This window comes from Mus caroli, chromosome 11, assembly GCF_900094665.2.
Source record: "Mus caroli chromosome 11, CAROLI_EIJ_v1.1, whole genome shotgun sequence".
In the NCBI taxonomy this organism is placed as follows: Eukaryota; Metazoa; Chordata; class Mammalia; order Rodentia; family Muridae; genus Mus; species Mus caroli.
In genome coordinates this window covers 67,024,434-67,044,401 of record NC_034580.1, presented here as the reverse complement: position 1 = coordinate 67,044,401, position 19,968 = coordinate 67,024,434, and the positions used below count along the sequence as shown (strand labels likewise).

At 45.5% G+C, this 19,968-nt stretch overlaps 1 protein-coding gene and 1 long non-coding RNA gene across 2 annotated transcripts in view; one reads left to right on the top strand and one right to left on the bottom strand.

Moving 5' to 3' along the window:
• LOC110305149 overlaps positions 1–9,163 on the top strand; it is a 10,141-nt gene extending 978 nt beyond the window's left edge. Inside the window, exons 2-3 of the long non-coding RNA XR_002379136.2 lie at positions 8,839–8,919; positions 9,099–9,163. This is a non-coding gene — a long non-coding RNA (uncharacterized LOC110305149). The remainder of the gene's footprint in view (positions 1–8,838; positions 8,920–9,098) is intronic.
• Xaf1 (XIAP associated factor 1) lies at positions 59–11,384 on the bottom strand. Its single transcript, XM_021176950.2, has 6 exons — positions 11,298–11,384; positions 9,582–9,717; positions 8,190–8,385; positions 6,372–6,460; positions 4,048–4,365; positions 59–1,008 (listed from the first exon to the last, which is right to left on the bottom strand). Exons 1-6 carry the CDS (start codon positions 11,327–11,329, stop codon positions 967–969), a joined length of 813 nt encoding a protein of 270 aa, XP_021032609.1. The 5' UTR covers positions 11,330–11,384; the 3' UTR covers positions 59–966.
• Between the last annotated feature and the right edge of the window lie 8,584 nt (positions 11,385–19,968).

Genomic DNA, 19,968 nt, shown 5'->3' with positions numbered 1-19,968 from the left:
CCCCTCCCATTCTTTCCCTCCCCTCCCTCCCCCTCTCCTTCTCTTTCCCTTCCTTTCCATTTTCCCCTCCCTCCCTCTTTCCTTCCTTTCTCCTGCTTCATCTCCCCCTCTAGGCCTCATATTCCTAACCTGTCTTGTCCAGAGAGCCAATGAGGAAGGCAAAGAAAAAGGTCAGGGAGAAACTTAGGATAAAGCAGGGGTTTCTTGAGCAACCAACCCAGCAGTTGAGCCTAGGTGCTCGAGTTCAGTGCAGGAAGCAAAAGCCTTTTCTCCCGGGCATCTGTAGCTCAGAAGAAGGAAAAGACATCTTCTGAAGCCCAAAGATGAAAGCCTGTCTCTTTTCTTGGTCACCCAAAGTGCCAAGAGCACTTTGAGACAGTTGAGTGACCCTGACCTGAGCCCAAGATGACACATCCCTCCCAAGGCCCAGGGGACATTGTGGAAGATGAGGCCCAAAGCCGGCAAGAGCCAAAGGATTAGGGGCTGGGTGGGGTACTACCAGATGCTCTCTTCTGGATTCCGCATGGCCATGGCTGTTGCAAACAGGGGCACACATCAGCTGTGGTTACTGTTGACACAAGACTTGGGTAAGCATGTGCATGTTAGCATGTGTGCACGCACAGCACTCGCAAACATGGACTCAAGATGTGAAAGCAGAGAACTATTGGGAAGAAAAGGGGTTCATAGGAGTAGGTTGGGGCAGTGGAAGGCAATGGGGATAAGCATGATTACAATACATTGTAAACTCGTATGAAAGAGTTAGAAATTAAAGGGGGGAGGGAATTCGGTTATAGAGACTGGTAAAGAAAACAAAGTCGTGACCACTAGGAAAGGAAGCTGGAAAGCTAGTGTGAACTAGAAAACTAGTGGGAACTGGGAAGCTAGTTGGGAACTGGAAAGCTAGTGTGAACTGGAAAGCTAGTGGGAACTGGTGCTCTTCAATCTTCGGAATCCAGCTGGCCATCCTCACTGGAGTGTCTTTTGGTGAGCTAACCTCTGGCACTTCTCCTAAAGAAATGAAAATAGATGTTAGAAAGCTTCAACATCTAAGTTATTAAGCTATTTCCTGGCTTTCCTGTCATTGGTCTTCCCCACCAACAGGGGCTGTCAAAGGCAGGGCTTTTGGGAATGCTACACCAGCACTTTGCTACACGGTGCTGCTGCTAGTTTCTGAACCCCCCCCCCCTCTGGGTGTTGCTGTCCCTTGTTCTGAACCAAAGGGTGGTGGTGTTCTGATTGAGACTGAGATGGGACTGTATAGAAGAGACTCTGAGCAGGGAGGGTGACTGGAGACTTGGGGTAGTGCCTAATGGAGGTGAGCATCACAGGTGAACGGGGAGAAACGCATGTACATCATCTGTGTAGCCACTGGAATTAGGGAGCCATGTTGTTTACTTGGTTAGTGCCAAGTCATAGAACTGAGGGGCGGAGGAATGCGTATATCAACACTCCCAAAGGTTCGTGTTTGTATATGGGTGTATCAGGGCTCACGGGAAACATACCGATGACTCACTGACTTTCTGTTTCAGAGACCTGAAGAATCACTGTGTGAGAAATCATGATTTCCCCCCCCCCTTCATAATAAGAATCGGGGAGACTCAGAGTAGCGAAACAGAAGCAAGCAGTTGAAGTGACTTACAACCTTGTACAGTCTCTACAGAAAGGGCAAAAATGGTTAGTGCTCCCATTTGGTACAAGTGGTTTTTATAGTTCTCAAGTGTGAAAAACTTCTGCCCACCATAGGCTCCCCAGGTGGTGGTGGTGGTGGTTTGAGAGCCTTCTCTATCCTAGTGCAGGGGCTCAGTTGTGCAGCGTCTTCAACCCTGACATAAACTAAGAAGCACCCGGGCAGAGGCAGACAAGGGCAGTGTCCCCTGCTTACCTGGGACTCAGTAATAAGCTCTAGATGTACTTTCACACGGAAACACATTTTCCTACTGAAAATGGACCGTCATGGCAGATCTCTTACAATGTCTGCAGACACACTTAGCTTAAAAACTGGTCCCCATTTCTTTGAAATTCAAGTTTGGTTGGGGCATATTGTACTTCTCCTTGTTAAGTCTGACAAAGATGGAGGAAAGTGCGGAAGCACCCCACTCAGGATGAAATTAGGTCATTCTTATAAAACATAAATGCATAAAGAAATTAGAAAAGATTATTAGGATCTCCTGTTTTTGAAGGGCTGCACCTCTGGGGCGGGGCAAACAGCAGTGTAATGAATATTCTGAGATAACACATGGGCCGTCAATGATTCAGCCCTGTGTCTGCTGATAGGGTTCTCATTGAGAACCCACAGGCTGCTGAAATTGCTTTCTCAGGGCTGTGACTGGAGAAGAGTAAGAGGGGAGAATCAGCTTGTGTGCGTGTGTGATGCTAAAGACTGAACCTAAGGCCTTCTGCATGCATGAAGGACAAATGCTTTACCACCGAACCATTTACCTAGTCTTCCCTTCTCCATTGATTTGTTTGTTTGTTTGTTTACTTAATTTTTGACACAGGGTCTTACTTTAACTTAGTTGGCCTTGAATTCACTATGTAGCCTAGACTGTCCTCAAATTCAGGGTCCTGTCTCAGTCTTCCTTTTTAAAAATTTGTGTGGTGTGCAAATAGGTGGTTGAAGGTCCATGCTCCCATATGTAAAGGTCAGAGATTGCCATCTTGGTATGTGACTCTTCTTGTCTTTTCTTGATGTGTCTCTGCCTTGTTTTGGGATAGGGTCTCTTGCTGATCTTAAACACCACATTTTGTCCAGACAGGCTGGCCAGCAAAGTCCCTGGGACCCACCTGTCTCTGTCCCCTGAGCACCCTGAGGTTTCCGGAGTGAGTCACTGTGCCTGGCTTTTGTATGGTATCTGCAGATTTGAACTTATATCCTTGGGCTTGCACAGCAAGCTCTTTAACCACATAGTTATCCCTTTAGCCCCTGCTGCCCTCACCTTTCCTGAGTGCTAAGATTACAGGGATTCACCCCTCTACCTGACAAAGTGTGTTGCTTAGGTTTTTGTTAACACAAGCTATGCTCATCTGGGAAGAGGGACCTCAGATGAGAAAAATGTCACATTGGCCTGTAGCAAACCCATGTGGCATTTTCTTGATTGATAATTGCTGTAAGGAGGTTTGTTGTGGGCGGTACCTCAGGTGAGCTGGTGGTCATGGGCACTATAAGAAACCAGGCTGAGCAAGCCATGAGGAGGAAGCAAGCCAGTAAGCAGCATTCCTTCATGACCTCTGCATCAATTTCTGCTGCCAGGTTCTGTCCTGACTTCCCCAAGCACTAAGGTGAAATTAACCCTTTCCTCTTCAAATGCCTTTTAACCTCCCCCCCAAAACCCCAAAACAATCATTTGGAACAATCATTTGGCAGAGCAGAGGTAGTGAACTCTTTAATCCCAGTACCGGGGAAGCAGAGGCAGGTGGAGCTCTCTACATTCAATGCCGGTTTGGTCTATAAAACAGAGTTCCAGGACAGCCAGGGATACACAGAGAAACTCTGGTTTGGAAAAAATAAAAACAAAACCCCCAAACCAAACCAAACAATAAAACCAAACCAAAGGAAACCAAACAAAACCTAAACAACTAATCAAACAAAAAACAAACAAAACCCCATAGCAAACGAAGATAGCCTTGGGTGGAAAACTCAGGATGAGAAAGGCCAGCTCTGGGTATGCTAGAGGCAAGTCACCAGCCGCCTTCACATCTGGAGTCAGGGCCTTCTGCCTTATCTCCACCTGGAGGGAGTTCACTGACAGCGCTGGGCTTCCATCATTCACGTGGCCCTGGAGTATTGCCAAGTGTAGGGTCTGATACAGATGCAGACCCAGGAGATAGATTGACCTTCCTTCAAAGGTTACTCAGTGACTGGGAGGTGACACAAACCAGGTAGCCGAGAGAATGCACAATGACACAGAAGCAGAAGGAGGCAGAGGAGGAGCTGGCCAGCCACACATTGGGAAGCTCCCCCATCCCAAGGCTGGGGTGCTTTAAGACACTGCAGCAGGTTCCTAGCCAGGAGAGGAGGCAGTTAGGGATGCAGGGAGAACAAAGTACCTGGTGCTCATTTAGAATGGGCAAGGGAAGTAAGATTCGGCACTGACAACAGTTCCGGAGAGTATCATAGGCCGTCTCATCTCCTTTAGGAAGATCAGCCCTCTGCTGGAGCCCAGACTTCAAAGGCAGATCCATAGTGCCATTTTGGTTTTTTGTCTCTCGCTTTGTTGAGCTGTTTCTATTTTTTGTCTTTGGACGAACATCTTTACTCACTGTGGATCTTCGACTTCCAGAGTCCATAAATGCAAGGGTTGAAGGAATGACTATTACACTTCCATCCCGAATACATGTCACAGTGTTTGGGGCGGAACATTGTTTCTGCAAATGTCAATAATGTGTGAAATTAAACAAGCAATTACTTCAGCTAGAATATGTAATAGTTGGACAAGACAGCCGAGATAACCTGAAAGGCTCAACCCTGGATAAAGGCTAGCGAGATGGCTCTGTGGGTAAGGATGCTTCTTGTCAAGCCTGAAGACATGAATTTGAACCCTGGAACTTAAACAGTAGAAAATCCCCATAAGACCTTTACTCAGCAAACACACACACACACACACACACACACACACACACACACACACACACACACACAGAGTAAAAATATTTTTAAAATGCTGGATAATATAAGGCAGACATTTGATTTTACAGCTAACTTTGCTAGAAGACTCATGTTCCAGGATGGAAGTTTGGGTACATCCCTCTAAAATCCAGGTTTTGGGGGCCGGAGAGATGGCTCAGTCTTAAAGGGGCTTGCTGCTCTTTCAGAGGACCCAAGTTTGATTGGTTTTCAGCACTCATGCCAGACAGCTCACAACAACCTGTAAGTCCAGTTCTAGAAGATATGATACCTTCTTCTGGCCTCCACAGACACTGCACGCATGTGTTGCACATACAGGCAAGTAGGCACATATAAAAATAAATTTAAAAAATTGAAAATAAGGTGTGAGTCTTTAATCCAAGCACTTGGGAGGCAGAGGCAAGTGGATATCTGGGAATTCAAGGCCAGCATGGTCTACATATCGAGTTCAAGGACAGCCAGGGCTATATAGAGAAATCTTGTCTCTCTTTGTCCCCTAAAAATAAAAATAAAATCCATATGTTACACAGGCTAATAGGGGGCTGTGTTGGTCATGACGGCTCCTCTCCTTGCACACTCATGGGATTGTAAAAGGCTTCAAGTAGCCTGGGTAACTGCTGCTGGCTTGCTCTCTTGCATCTGCTGTTCATGAAGCCTCAAGGCCCTCCCTAGGCTCCTAATGCCCACGCTCTGCACTTGGGTTCTTTGGCTTCAGAACAGTGAGAAATACATTTCTGTTATGTAGAAATTGCACAGCCTGGGGTTTTCTCTCATCGAGCTGCAAATGGATGGGGAGACATGAGTCTTGTAACTAGGGGCTCAGGCAAGGGGAAAATCCTAGTTAGTTATAAAAGATGAGAAGGAAGGAAAAACCCCTTCCCCTGCACCACACTGCCAGGAATAGCAAGTTTCAGGTGTGGCAGTAAATATCAAAGAGCTAGGTCACCTCTAAGCCCCTTAGTTCCACTGTTCCATAGTGGTTGGTCTTTCTTGTTTGTTTGTTTGTTTGCTTGCTTGCTTTTTCTTACTTCCCTTTTCCTTTTCCCTTTCCTTTTCGACAGTGTCTGGCCTCAAATTGAGGGGTCTGCCTGCCTCTGCCTCCTCAGTGCTGAGATAAGTCTATAGCCCTGGACAGGGCAGGTGGGTGGGTGGGTGGGTTGGGACAACAAGACGTTTCTGGGAGAGAAGCTGTGGGATGTTTCTCAGGAGGAGAACGTTCCATAAGAGAAGAGAGCAGCTTGGCTCACCAGTGTACTAAAAGGCAGTAAGGCTATGGAGGAATCACTCAAGTAAAGCCAGTCAACCAGCTACATCATCTGCCATCAATAGAGTCCCCTTTTATCCTCAGTATCCTGTGAGCGTTACTATAGAAAGATGGGGAAAGCCCTTTTAGTCTCATGGGGGAGGTCATAGCCTGAACATGGGCAGAAAGCCCAAGAGGGCAGGCCCTGTTGGGGGCCACATTATAATGCCCAGGCCTTGAAGGTTGGTGATGGTCAGAGGTGATCAGAGGCATGGGGAGTTATCAGAGCTGCTCTTTGATGGGATAGGCAAAATGAAAGCCAACTCTACAAATCTGCCCAAAGGAAACCTTGGAACAAACCAAACCAAATAAATGAAATAACAAACATCAGAACCTTTGATAACTGTGCTTTGCGAGGTGTATTGAGAATCTGCTGTCGGACCTTGCTTTTTGGAATAGGAACTGGCTCCTGGCACAGTTAGAGAGTGGGTCATTGCTACTCACCATATGGGAGGCATACGTATTTTCTGGAATCATTTGTTTGCAAATATCACAATGGGTTTTTCTTCCAGGAGATGATACAATTCTCTCCCCTGAGTAAACAAAGAAACACAAATGACTGTTCTTGAGAATAGCTAGTCCATCTTTCCCCTGGTTTCTCCCATGGCCTGTACTCATGAGCATTCCCAGGCTAGCCAGATCTTAGGTTTGCTATACTGCTAGCTGCCTTAGCCACACAGGAAAGGCTTTAATGGATGACTGTTTGTATTACACTGGTACTCAGGGCAGAAGATGACCCAGATGACGAGACATCTTCCTGGAGCACAACTGTTTTTTAATTGATTGAAAGGGGCTCTACAGAGTTGCCCAGCCTTTCGAATTGAGCTATTCTACCCTGTTCCCAGCTATGCGATTCAACCAGGTGTTGGTTGTAACATCGTGGTGTTAAAGTTGTGTTGTATTGAAGCTGTCAATGAACTTGTGTTGCACACTGTTGGTTGTGTGGGAGCCCAGGCACAATGTAATGAAGGAAAAGCACACAAATCTCACATTTCCTGCCTTTCCTCCAGCCAATTTTGACCTTGGGTAGAGTATTGACCTAGTGGGACTTACTAAGCAGTTTCACAGTTTCTCTGCATGTTATCACATTATCAAAACAACCAATGAAGTCCACAAAAGATGTGTCACATAGACGTCTGTGCTCTTGGAAAACTCTCCTATAAAGAGGTCATGGAATTGGGCCAACAGACTGCAAAGAGGTCAGCGGTAGAGCACATATGAGGCTCTAGGTTCAAATCCCTGGTACTGAACTGGAGCTAGAGATGGGGGTGGAGGGAGGAAGGGGAATGAGGGGAAAGAAGTAAGGGAAGGGGGAGAAAGGGAGGGAGTAAAAGAGAGAGAGGGAGATGGAGAGAGGGAGAAGGGGGAGGAGGAAGAGAGAGAGGGAGAGGGAGGAGAGAGAAGGAGAAGGAGGTGGTACTAGAAAGCTGATATACAAACCTAGTCTTGAAGCAGCAGCCTCCCATCTGGCCATCACTAATTGCTGTGGTTTGAATGAAAACACTCTGCCCTCCTTGTGAGCTCATGTGTTTGAACACTTGGACCTTAGCTACTAAAATGCTGTTTTGGAAAGTTGTGGCACCCTTCTGAGGTAGAGCCTCCCTGGAAGAAGTCAGACACTAGGTTCAGGTTTCTTAGCCCAACCCCACATCTTGTGCTCTCTGCTTCCTGACTGTGGGTTCAGGGAGACAGTGAGGAGTACCTCATGCTGTGATCATGTCTTCCCCAACACATCAAGGCTGCTATGGCCTCACACTGTGAGCCACAGTAAACCCTTCCATCCTCAAGCTGCTCCTGCCTCTCTCTCTCTCTGTCTGTCTGTCTGTCTGTCTCTCTCTCTCTCTCAAATTACAGAATGATAAAAACATTCAATAGCCTAGGATCCAGCTCGGTGATGGAAACTGGGGTGTCCAGTTTTGTTTCCTGATCTCTCTGTATGTTTTCATCTATAGGTGCACCTTACCAGGCTAGCACCATGTCTTTGGAACGAAAAGAAAGCCCTACATGTTTAGGATTCCCTGTGGCTTTCTCCCTCTTCAGTGTGAGTTCTTACACCCCACTTCCCTGGCCTCCTGTTTTCCCTGATTAAGTCACTGACGGCTACTGCAGACACACAAGAAGGCTACTCTAGTTCAGTGGAAACACACAGAATGGACATACCTCCCCTGTGCAGTCAAGGGCTCTACTTCTTGCATCCTGCCCAGGAGACTATCTGGCCCTCGAAGCTGCCCTCTCCCTCTCCAGCTTCTCTCTGCTGCTCACCTTCCTCAGGCCTGCCCTTTGCACTCAGACACATGGCTTTGTGCTGGGACAGTACTTGGAGTGTGATGGGCTGGTTGCAGTGTGGACAATGCTCTGTCCGGCTGCCACAGTGGGACTCGTGGACGTCCAGATTGCTAAGCTGCACGGCCAGCTCACAGAACTTGCACTTGGCAGGGTGCTGTTGGCTTTCCTTGGTCTGTGGGAAGATGGAGGACATAGACCCAACCTCTAAGGGAATTGAAGTCAATCAAAGAAAATATTGGCAAGGGTCAGAGGCACAGAGTGTCCTTGGGGATTATGAGTTCCTTAGACTCATTATTCTAGTTTGTTTTCTGTTGCTGTGATAAACATCATGACCAAAAGCAACTTGGGGAGAAAAGGGTTTATTTCATTTTATACTTCAACACCACAGTCTACCATTGAGGGCCAGGACAGGAACTCAAGGAAGGAACCTGGAGGCAGGAATTGAAGCAGAGACCATGGGGGAGTACTGCTTACTGGCTTGTTTGGCTTGTTTTCTTTACAATCTAGGACCACCTGGCACAGTGGGCTGGGATTTCTTAATTCAGTTATTTATCAGGAAATTGCCTGGAGATGCACCCACAGGACAATCTGATGGAATTCTTCAACCGAGATTCCTTCTTCCCAGGTGTCCACAGCCCACGTCAAATTAACAGAAATTAACTCATGGATGGTGGAAATCTCCTCTGTCAAGCATGTACATATGTATGTAAGTATGTTTGTATGTAAGTATGTTTGTATGTATACATGCATATATGCAAGTATATACAGATGCAGATGAATCTGCATCTTTCGGGTAGGATAGTCCATCATTCTCCTGCCTCTCAGGTGGGGAGATAATGGTGGTGGTGGTAATTTTTATGACTAGCCTCTCTGTCTTTCACCCAGGTTATCCTATTTGCCTATAGAGAAGAATTCACTCCTACTCCAGCAAGGGAGGGCTTGCACAAGCTGCCGACATAGTCCAAACTACTCAAACTGTTCTGGCTAGTTTTATATCAACTTGACTGAAGTATTTGTTGGGTCAGCTTGAATCTAAATGGATGCCTGAACTTGATTCTCAGAAAGATAAAGCCGCAAGAGACTGACTCAAAAATGTAGGAAAGAAGACTGAGATGGGCCCTCCTGCCTCCTCCTTACAAGTCTCTGAAGAACAGTTAGCCTTTCTTGATATGGATCCTCTGTTCTGCCAGACCCATAGTCTTGGGGTAGCCAGAAGAAAGGGAGAAACTGGGGACAGCCTCAGGGTAGCACAAACAAAAAACAGAGGCCAAACATGGAGAGGCTAAATAACTTACCCACCAGGTCAGGGAAGGCTGGACTCCAGTTATTGACCCCCCAGGCCTCTGACCCACCTGCCCACCTGCTCACCTGCTGGTGCACAACTTCCATGTGCTCTTTCATCTTTGACTCTGGGATGGGCTCTTCACATTCTGGGCAAAGGGCTACGAAGCGCAGGCAGTGGGCCTCGTGGAGCATGAAGTGGAGAGAGGCCACATTTCTTTTGCTTCAGGAAAAAGTGGGGGTGGGGGAGAAAGAAAGGCACAGTGTCTTAGCATAAAGCATGACGCCTTGTTGCATACCTGGGGTAAGCTCTTTCCAGGCCTGAGGCCAGGGAAAACAGTGATGATGCTGATGATGCATCCCTATGCCTGCCAGTGCTGGTGAAACAGATAAGCTTGCTATCAGAAAATAGGTGTGAGGGCACTGTGCCTGGGAGAGTGGGAGGAAGAGGGTACCAGGGCAACAGGCAACTTTCAAGAGTGATGATAGATTTCATTTCCTAGATTGTAAGATGGTTTCACAAATAAGTACTGTGTATCAAGATGTATATTTCAAACATGTACAAGTTAGCTAGGGCTGTTGGCACAGGTGTTCAGGAGCCTGAGACAGGAAGATGGCTAGTTTAAGGCTTATTTATGCTTATAGAGTGAGTTCAAGATCAGCCTGGGCAACTTAGTGATACTCTGTGTCAAAAGCAAAGGGAAAAACAGAGCTGGGGATAATGCAGCTCAGAGTGCGTGGCTGCTCTGTGCAATGCTGTAGGCTCAGTGCCTGGAACGACTCCCCAGTATCCCCGCACAGAGAGGGGGAGGGGGAGGTAAAGTTCTATCCTTTTCCAGTTATCTCCTAGAAAGGCCATCACGAGACCAAAGCAGCACAGCAGTGCAGCTCTGCCCTGACCACACTTCAGACCCTCCAAGGGTTTCCCAACTTTCAAGAGCAAAAGTCCATCCACCACACTGTCTCCAGTCCCTGGGCTCCCTTGCAGCTACCCAGAGAGCGTCTGAGATGCAGGGGAGTCTTGTAGGGCAGGGTGTCCTCCTCTGACAGGCTCATCACCAGGAATGCTGCCAACCCATTCTATCTGCTCATGCTCACGGCAGCTCGGGAGAAAGGAAACAGGCTGTATCCTTAAAGGACCAATTGTTCAGGCCCCTGTGATCTGGCTCATGGCCTCACTGCTGTTAGCCTGATCCAGCTGTCCCCACAACTGCACAGAATGACATCCCTTGCTCTGTTTGCCCTCTCTGTTCTGCCTGCCAACATACTCCATAGACCAGAGATCCTAAAAGGTGAAGTGGAACGAAGATCTCTGTGGAGCTTTACCCCAGTTACTGCAACAGGTGGGGGTCTGCTGAGGGACCAGCTCTCTTTACTTGGAGGTGTGGTCCTTGCCTCCTGCTCAGCCCTCCATGTTCTATCTCCCAGCTCCTTTGTCAGGCAGAGGACAGGAATAACCCTGGAACATCTCTCAAAGGATCCTCTCACAGATGGGTGGGAAGACCACGATGCCCCCCACCCCCGCTACGGATCTAAGCTCTGACAGGAATAGCCTGCTAGGGACCAGTCCCTCCATACTTCATGGCTAAAACTAGCCAGCTTGAAACACCCACGCTAAGAGGGAACAGTGATATTGAGGTACCGCTGAGCACTCTACTTAGAGATTTGGAACCTCTTCACTCCAGAGGTTCCAGTCCCCTTCGGCTTGTCCTCTTGTGTTGTACTTCATCCCCCTCACTTCAGAATTTGTTTGCTCTGCCCTGCCCCTCTGTCTGGCCAGCCCTGGAGAAAATGCCTTCTTACCAGTTCCTGCACACTTGGAAGTCAGCCTCCATGGTCAAGCTTCCTGCAGTGCTTCTGTGGAGTTTCGTTTCTTTGCACACAGGAAAACAAAACTGAAAGTGTTTGCCCAGCCTGACTCACAGTGGTAGGGAGGAGACTTCAAAAATTCTCAGCCCAGGGCGGTTCCCAGATCCTGGCAGCTAGACGCTCCCAGAAGGCCATTCTGCAGCATGGGCTAGTCCTCTATCATGCCCCTTGTCCTGTGCAGCCTCTGTGCTACTGTAACTGTGACCTCCAGGGTGGGGGTTAGCTGTCGGATTTCCTCTGGGCAGCACAACAACTGCTCCCTTTCTCCCCCTCCCTCCCTGACTGGCTTTGTTTCCATGGGGTCCCTGCCCACTTCTCAACCTGTGACTGACTCCTACTGTTTCTGTCTGGTCTCTCCTGAGATGCTAAGCTTGAGTCTGCTCTCTGAAGAAGAAGCTCCTGTAAGCTCTGTACCCCTGCATGGGTTCCAGTTTGTGGTGACTTTGAAAACAAAGTCTGTGAGGAACTGAGCAGGGGGTTCTGGGTGCTGGATGCTCAGGCTACAGGGTTTGGGGCAAGTCTTGGGAATGGCCAGGGATAACTCTCCTGAGGTTGTCCTCTGCTGGGAAACAAAACAAAGCAAACAATAATGGCAAACAATAATGTAAGCCAAGATGACAGGAACCATGAGGAGGTCTTGCTATCCCATGCTCACTGGTAAAATCGAGCAGCAAGGGGCTGAATAACCTGCACAGAAGTTCCCAGGTAACGTGGTCCAAGGTGTGACCCTTCTGCCACATGCACGGAGCTGGAGGAGCTGTGCTCAGATCCAGACAAGATAACCAATTGGGAGCTTGAGTCACCTCAGCCTTCTGGATACTGTCTCCTGGCTGACTGGGTTACACTGGGGCTCCCAGGCAACTTTAAGGTCCAGGTGCTCCTAGAATTTGCATGCAAAACTGCTGCTGTGTCAGTATATGTTTGTTCCAGCGAGGTGCCACAGCCCCAGGCAGTTACCCAACAAGGCTAGCTGACCTCATGAGGTTCAAAGAAAACAAATTGTGTTAAAGGCAGCCCATGTCCAAAATTATCACAGTGCAAAATGATGGAAGTCAGTCAATTTGCTGGTTTCCTGTGTTCATTTCCCCCCCCCCCACACACACACAGGAAGAAGCAGGGCGCCATTAGATAAATGAAAACGATCAAAGGGGTTTGGAGTAGAGGTAGTGGTATGGCACTTGCCTACCATGCATAAGGCTTTGGGGTTAGGATCTAACACACACACACAGACACACACACACACACACACACACACACATCACAAAGTATATCTCAGTGACATCTGATACATTCACACATACAGCCGTGTACGGAATAATAATGTTTCTGTCAGCAGTGCAACTGTACATAGCACAGCAGCCATATAAGATTACACCTGAAGAATTGCAGAAGTCTTGTCACCCAGTGATGCTACACACAGCAGTGAGTCACTTCCACTTGTGTGCCCTTGGCATGAATGCAGGGTGCAAGAAAGCAGAGAGGTGAGGGAACATGATCACGATGCATTACACACATGCATTAAAATGTCAAATAAAAATCAAGAAAAAAATATAGTACACATTTCATACATGGCTGGCTCAGCGGATAAAGGCACTTTGCCATTAAACCTGACAGTTTGAGTTCAATCCCCGGGATGCACGTGGTGGGAGGAAGAACCAACTCCACTGAGTTGTTCTTTGATCTCTACACACACAAATGTTTTGAATACTGAGTATCATATTTGATAATCGTAACAGGCAGCTATGTTATGGGTTTGAGAACTTAACTATACTATGCTTCCTCCTGTCATTATAGAATGTATCCTCTTTACCTGAAAGTAAAGTGCTTGCCTAGCCTTTGCTTAGCCCACACAAGGCCCTAGATACAATCCTTAGCATGGCTGAAAGAAAATAATAATAATAATAATAAAATAAATCACACTAGTTTCTATTGACCATCCTGAAAGAAGAATTGGTTTATTCTGAGCCAATTTGAATGACTGAGCCCCAGAAGTATAAACAGACACCTTGTCCCCCAGTAACATGGTCCTCCAAGGATATAGGTTATCACTTGAATGTGAATTCTCCTCTGTCTGAATACTGCTCCTTTAGCAGACGGTGCTGTTTTAGGAGCTTATGAAACTTCCAGGGAGTGGGGCCTCACTAGAGAAAACCGGTTAACGAGGGGTGTGTCTTGGGGTCTGCTTCAGGTCTGATCACTTTCTGCTCCCTGTGCCAGCTAACAGACAGCTGTTGCATGCCCGCTGCCACGCCTCCCCTCCATAACAGATTACTGTCCCTTTGAATGGGTTCCTTTCTCCTTGTGGCAAAACACTCTCAACTTAGAAGAGGAAAGGATGACTTGGGCTCATAATTTGCGGGTACAGTCCATCATGGTGGGGGATGCATGGTGGTTGGAGCATGAGGTCTTCTTGGCCACATGAGTCAGGAGGAAGACACGGGCTGGCGCTCAGCTCACTTCTTACTAGTTCACCACATCCAGTGGGATGCTGCTGCCCCCATTCCTGGTTGCTCTCTCCACCTCAGTCAAACCTCTCTGGAAACAAATCCCCAGGTTTGTCTCCTTAGTGACTCCAACTCCAATCACAACAACAAGATAACTATCCTCCCCTTCAAACTGGGGGCCAAAAGGAGACTGTCCTCTCTTAAGTTACAGGGCTATGTTTTACAGGGGAATGTTGCTCTGGGTAGTGAGTTTCCACCCCAGGAAACATCTAGACTGCTTTCTTTTTTAAAAATGGAGGCATCTTTAAGATCCCGTTTTTCTTGGCTCAGACTTAATAAAAACCTGTCTCTGGGACAGAGAATGGGGGGAAATGCATGTCCCCTTGCTCCCAGGAAAAAAACAACTAGCCAGTACTGTACTTAAATTTACATCTGTCTTTGCCTTTTTCTCATGGCTTTCTGTAAATTATAAGATGGCCTTAGACATGGAGAATGGTTAGACTAATCAGTTCTCATTGGCTAAACTATAAATAAGTCCAGATTCTTCTATCGATTTCTGTTATTTTTTTTTAGTCAGAGTAAAGTCAACATGTTCTCAGTTTGAGTGAGGGTGGTCTTGAACTCCTGATCTTTTTAAACCCTACCTCCTGAGTGTGGAGACTAACAAGTGTACATTATGATGTCTAGCTCCTAACAAGAAAATTGTGTGTCAGTTGTTGAGGTTTGGTCCTTTGCTATGTAGTGTAATACTACATTTTGTACCTGGCCTATGAGTGAATCCTCAACATTTACCAACTTTTGTTGTACAAACCTTTATCCTTAATTTAAAACTATTGGTTAAATAAAACGGCTACAGTCAATTATTGCAGGATTAGAGGTAGGAGGGTTTTTGAGTTACCTGGTTGAGTAGGGTGGAAAGGAGAGAGAGAAGGAAGAGGACAGAGGAGAAGACACCATGAGAGGTATAGTGGATTTGGCCTAAGGCTGCCTGTATTCTAATGCTAAGTACTGGCCTCCAAGATTTGGAGTGGCATATATAGCCTTTGGGTCCCCCCCCCAAGTTAATTCTAATTGGTGAATAAAGATGCCAGTAGCCAACAGTTGGGAAGAAGAGAGATAGTTGGGGTTTAGGTTTCCATGGCTAGAAACCACAAGGAAGGAGCAGGAAGGAGGAGGCCACCATGGAAGAAAAAGAACATGCAGAAGGAAGGAGAGCCGCCATGTGAAAGGGCCAGGAGAACATGGCCCAGAGGGCTGCTCAATTGGGTCAAGGGCAGCCAAGAGGGAACATAGAAATTAGTAAGTAGTAACTTGGAGTTATCGGTAGGAAAGTGGATTCTCACAGCATAGAGGTTAGGCAGTTGCCCAGCTATTGTGCTGCTTAAAGCATATTAAAATACAAGGCTGTGTCAGTCTTTCATTCAAGAGCATAAATGGTGGGAAGGAACCCCGCACCGGGACTTATTAAAATATTCATACTACAGAGAGGACTGCCACCTTGAGCATGTGGCCAGGAGAAACAGCAAGTATCTGGGGTACACCACTGGGGTGGTAGCCAGGCCAGCAGTTACAAAAGTAGATAGGGGTTACCCCCAGTAATTGTCTAAGCCAAATAAAATAACCATAGTCTGAGCCTCATTTATTTTTAACATAGTCAGAAATAAAATTAAATTTGTTGTACTACATTTTGGTGTTCAACATGGGTCTTGTCTATTTGGTGTCCCACCTAGTCCCAGGGATAGGGGAAGGTGAGCGGGGGTAGGTGGGGCTCAAGCTCGAGATGCTCCCTATGCCAGTAAGAAACATTGGAAATCCAGTGGCTATGTTTAGGGCTGTGTTCCAGCAGGCAGTTGCACCTTTACTGGGAAGGAGCCTCCCAGAGGCTCTCTGCAGTGTGGGGTCTCATGCTCTGAGACCATGTAGCCTTTGAGAATGCCACACCTTCTTGGGTGGTATAGTTGGTTGTTCCCAAGCAGTGTCTGTTTTTTTTTCTTCTTCTTCTTCTTCTTCTTCTGTGATAGCTTCAAAGCTGCCTTTTTGGGGGAGGGCTTTGCCTCCCTACCTGATAACTTTGTCTCAGGTAGTTTAGTTCTATGCCCAATGTAAGTACAACCAATTTAAACTTACCCTCTACTAGCTTAAAAATAAATGAGAACAAATAACATCACTTTGTAACAAGACTGCAAGAAGGGGAGTCTGCTTCTGTTTAAAACATTTTCCCAGCCTTGATAAGAGAGTTGGAAGGAGATGAAGAAAATCCACAAGGTTATCAAGAATTTGAATGGCAACCTATAGAGGCACAGGGTTTTAAAAGGTTTAAGGACACAATAACAAGCCATGTCTTACATTCACTATATGTCAAACAGATAATAATTAGAGCACATGGAATCATATAATTCCAAAAGATTAAAGAGATTTGATGACAGCTATCCTAGAGCCTGGTCCTCACTTACATGGGCTGACATGGTGGGAAGATGAGGCTTCGATTATGGAGCCAAACAATAGGAACAGAAGCACTGATATTGTTAAGGATCAATTACTAGGGGAAGGCCTGTATTCTGAATCAGGAGTACAGACTGTCCTTGAAGATGCTGTCCTAGAACAATGTCACATAACAGCCTTACATGCTTGGGACAAGGTTGAACAACAGGGATGTACTGGATCATTTACAAAGATAACTCAGGGTTCAGATGAGCCTTTCATAGACTTTTTACAAAGACTACCTACATCTCTAAGTAGAGCAATATCAAATCCAAATGGTAGAGAAATTGTAATTGAATCTTTAGCTTTGAAAATGCGAATGAATACAAAAGGGTGTTAAGAGCATTAAGAGCAAGGTCTGCTGCTCTTCATGAATGGATTAAAACTACTGTGGACATAGAAGCAAAGGCTCACAAGCCAGTTGTGTTTGGACAAACAATGGCAGGAGATAAAGAAAAACAAGATACCTACTACTTTGGCTACAAAAGATCAAGTCATTCCCCAAATGATGGTAACAAACACTTCCTAAGGAGAAATCCTTCTATGATAGTAATAATTCTGGGAGGAAATGTTCTCTGAAATGTAGAAGGCATCGAAGAAATGGGTATATGATTCGTGAATGTAGGTCATTCAAAGACATACAAAGCAATTCTTTAATTTTGGAAAACTAAGGGGCTTCACTCAAGGCCCAACAAAAAAACATAAGCCATTCATTTCCTGTCTGCTGAGGAAAGACATTTCTGAAAAACAATAAAAAAATTCAAGGTCTAATAGGACCAACAGAAATGCTCAAAATTCAATTAAGTCACTTAATGAAAATCAACCGGCTCCTAAAGATAAAACAAGAGGTTCTAAGGATACCAAGAAACAGTTATTGTGGCAGACTACTATAAATGCTAAAAGACCAAAGTTAAAATTACAGTTGGATGGAGTTGAGATTGAAGGATTAGTGGGGCAGATGTAACTTTAATATCACGAGATTCCTGGAACCCAGCTTGGCCACTTCAAAGAGTATTTACGTAGCTCCTAGGGACTGGGACATTGTCTTAAATGGATTAAATGTATAGAACCAGAAAGTCAAACAGGAAAATTAAGGCCATATGGGGCAGATGGAGAACTTATGGGGCAGATAGAGATGTGTTGTAGAAATTTTTACCCTAGCCTACAGTTCCTACCCTGTCTTTATTTTCAGGGTAATACATACAACTTTTATATTTACAATAAGTCTTAAACAGCACAAGAGCTGGGCAATTTTTTTATGTTATTAGAATTTATTTTTTAGTTGATAACACTGAGTTATTACTATTTTGTCTGGGCTGCTCTTAACTCCAATTGGCCAACCCCTAGGGCCATGTTTTCATGACTCATCACCCATGGCATCTTTCTCCTCCTTCCCCTTCACCTTCTTGTGGTTCTCCTCTGACCTCTAGCCTGGGTATTCTAAACCCCACCTATGTCTCTTCTACCCAGCTATTGACTGTTGGCATCTTTATTAACCAATCAGAAATAACTTGGTGGCAGGGTCACATGCACTTGCAGTCTATGTTCAGACTCCAGGTCTTGGGGGCCCACACTTAGCATTACAATAGACAGCAAGACCAAACCTCAAGAGAGATTTATTGCAATAGTGAGAAATACAGATCAGCATTCTTCCAACTTTCAAGACAGGCCATAAGAGAGGAGGCATTTCTGATAAAATAAAAAATGTGGGCGTGGTGGCACACGCCTTTAATTCCAGCACTTGGGAGGCAGAGGCAGGCAGATTTCTGAGTTCGAGGCCAACCTGGTCTACAAAGTGAGTTCCAGGACATCCAGGACTACACAGAGAAACCCTGTCTTGAAACACCACCCCCCCAAATGCAAAAAGATATTATTGGGGACAGTTGCAGACTGTCCAGGCTATCCATAGACAGAATATAGCAGAAACAACTCTTAAACCTTGGTTGAGGGAGCCATTACTGATAAAACACCATCAACTAAGGTGGTTGATTGAACAACTTGATTGGGTTGAACAATGGCCTATAACAAAGGAAAAAACACATAAAGGAGTCCATCAGCCCTTGGAACTCTTCTGTATTTGTCATTAAAAAGAAATCTGGCAAATGGAGCTTGTTGACAGATCTGAGAGCAATCAAAAAAGTCATTCAGCCAATGGGCTCTTTACAGCCTGGAATCCCATTGCCTTCCTGTTACCTAAGGAATGACCCATCACAGGGGTTAATCTAAAGGATTGATTTTTTACAACCCCTTTACAAGAACAAGATAGAGATTTGCCTTCATGGTGCCCACATTTAACAACTCTGAAACTGACTGGGACATGTGTGTATGTGTGTGTGTGTGTGTGTGTGTGTATACAAGGTTTAAGAGTTGTTTCTGCTATATTCTGTCTATGGATAGCCTGGACAGCCTGTATACACACACACACACACACACACACACACACATTTCCAGCAGCCAGAACTTCAGCTTGCATAGCCAATCTTGTTGGCTACAAAATTCTCATATTTATTAGATACCATCATTTCATACGGCACGAATGGAGATTTATATTGCGGTGGGGTTATATGATCAAACTAGCTTCTGAAGAAAGACAGCTGTCTTTCACCTGCTCAAACAAAGAGCAGGAAACCATCTGTGATTGGTCTATGCATCCTGCACATTCCATACAAATGTCTTTATAGAACTATCTATTGCTTGTAAGGTTTGTATATTGCAGAATGGAAGGCCAGGAGGCAGCCCTAGGGGATGCTGAGATGCTGAGACCTGCTGTTCCAGCTCCCTGCCTGATTCTACCTCAACTGCATGGAAACTGTTTCCGCTAAAGACCTGTTTCTGGGACAACTTCAGAGCACTTTCAGACTTCCACACGTTCAGACTTCCACACTTTCAGACTGTTCCAGTTGGGACTTCATTTAGCCTGCCTCTTCTCAGCACACAGGACTGAACAACAAATACTTCAGCTAGTTTTTTTAAAGACTAGCCATTTTTCTAACTTTCTTGGGTCCCCCAAAAGGATTTTTTTTTGCCCCAGTTCAGTAGAAAGCAATTATAAGACCGTCATTCCAGTCCCTTAAGTTGAGATGGATAGTTTTGGCCATTTTATGGGTTATAGATACGTTGTCATTTTAAGGTATGATTACAAATAATTATGGTCTTATATAGTGAGGAAATAGAAAGGTTAGATTCAGGTATTCCTTTTCTCTATCCTTTCCTTTTCTCTCTCTATCTTCCTTGGGTAAGGGAAACAGAGTCGAAAAGAAAAAGGGGGTGTATAGAAATTATAAGAAACTAGACAAATAGGGGTAATAATGATTGAATCTACTCTTTAAAAAATATAGCCATAATCTTACATTGGTAGAGGTCTTTATATTTTGATATAAAAATTGAGGTTATATTTTGTTAATTGATACAGAATTCTGTATATTAATAAAGGTTTAAGGTTTTCATTGGTATAACTCTTTGTATATTGATACAAAATTTAAGATTAATTTTGTTACTACATAATATATGTATGTTTTAACTCTTGTATAGGTATTATGCTTATGCAACTCATTTAAAAATACAAGGTTTAGCTGGGCAGTGGTGTCGCACGCCTTTAATCCCAGCACTTGGGAGGCAGAGGCAGGTGGATTTCTGAGTTCGAAGCCAGCCTGGTCTACAGAGTGAGTTCCAGGACAGCC

Coding starts and splice junctions, on each gene's coding strand:
- Xaf1 (XM_021176950.2), bottom strand. CDS start 11,329: ATGGAGGCTGACTTCCAAGTGTGCAGGAACTG. Junction 8,386..9,581: donor TGGAAGTTGTGCACCAGCAG/GTGAGCAGGTGG, acceptor ATCTTCCCACAG/ACCAAGGAAAGCCAACAGCA. Junction 6,461..8,189: donor AAAGGGCAGGCCTGAGGAAG/GTGAGCAGCAGA, acceptor TTGTTTACTCAG/GGGAGAGAATTGTATCATCT.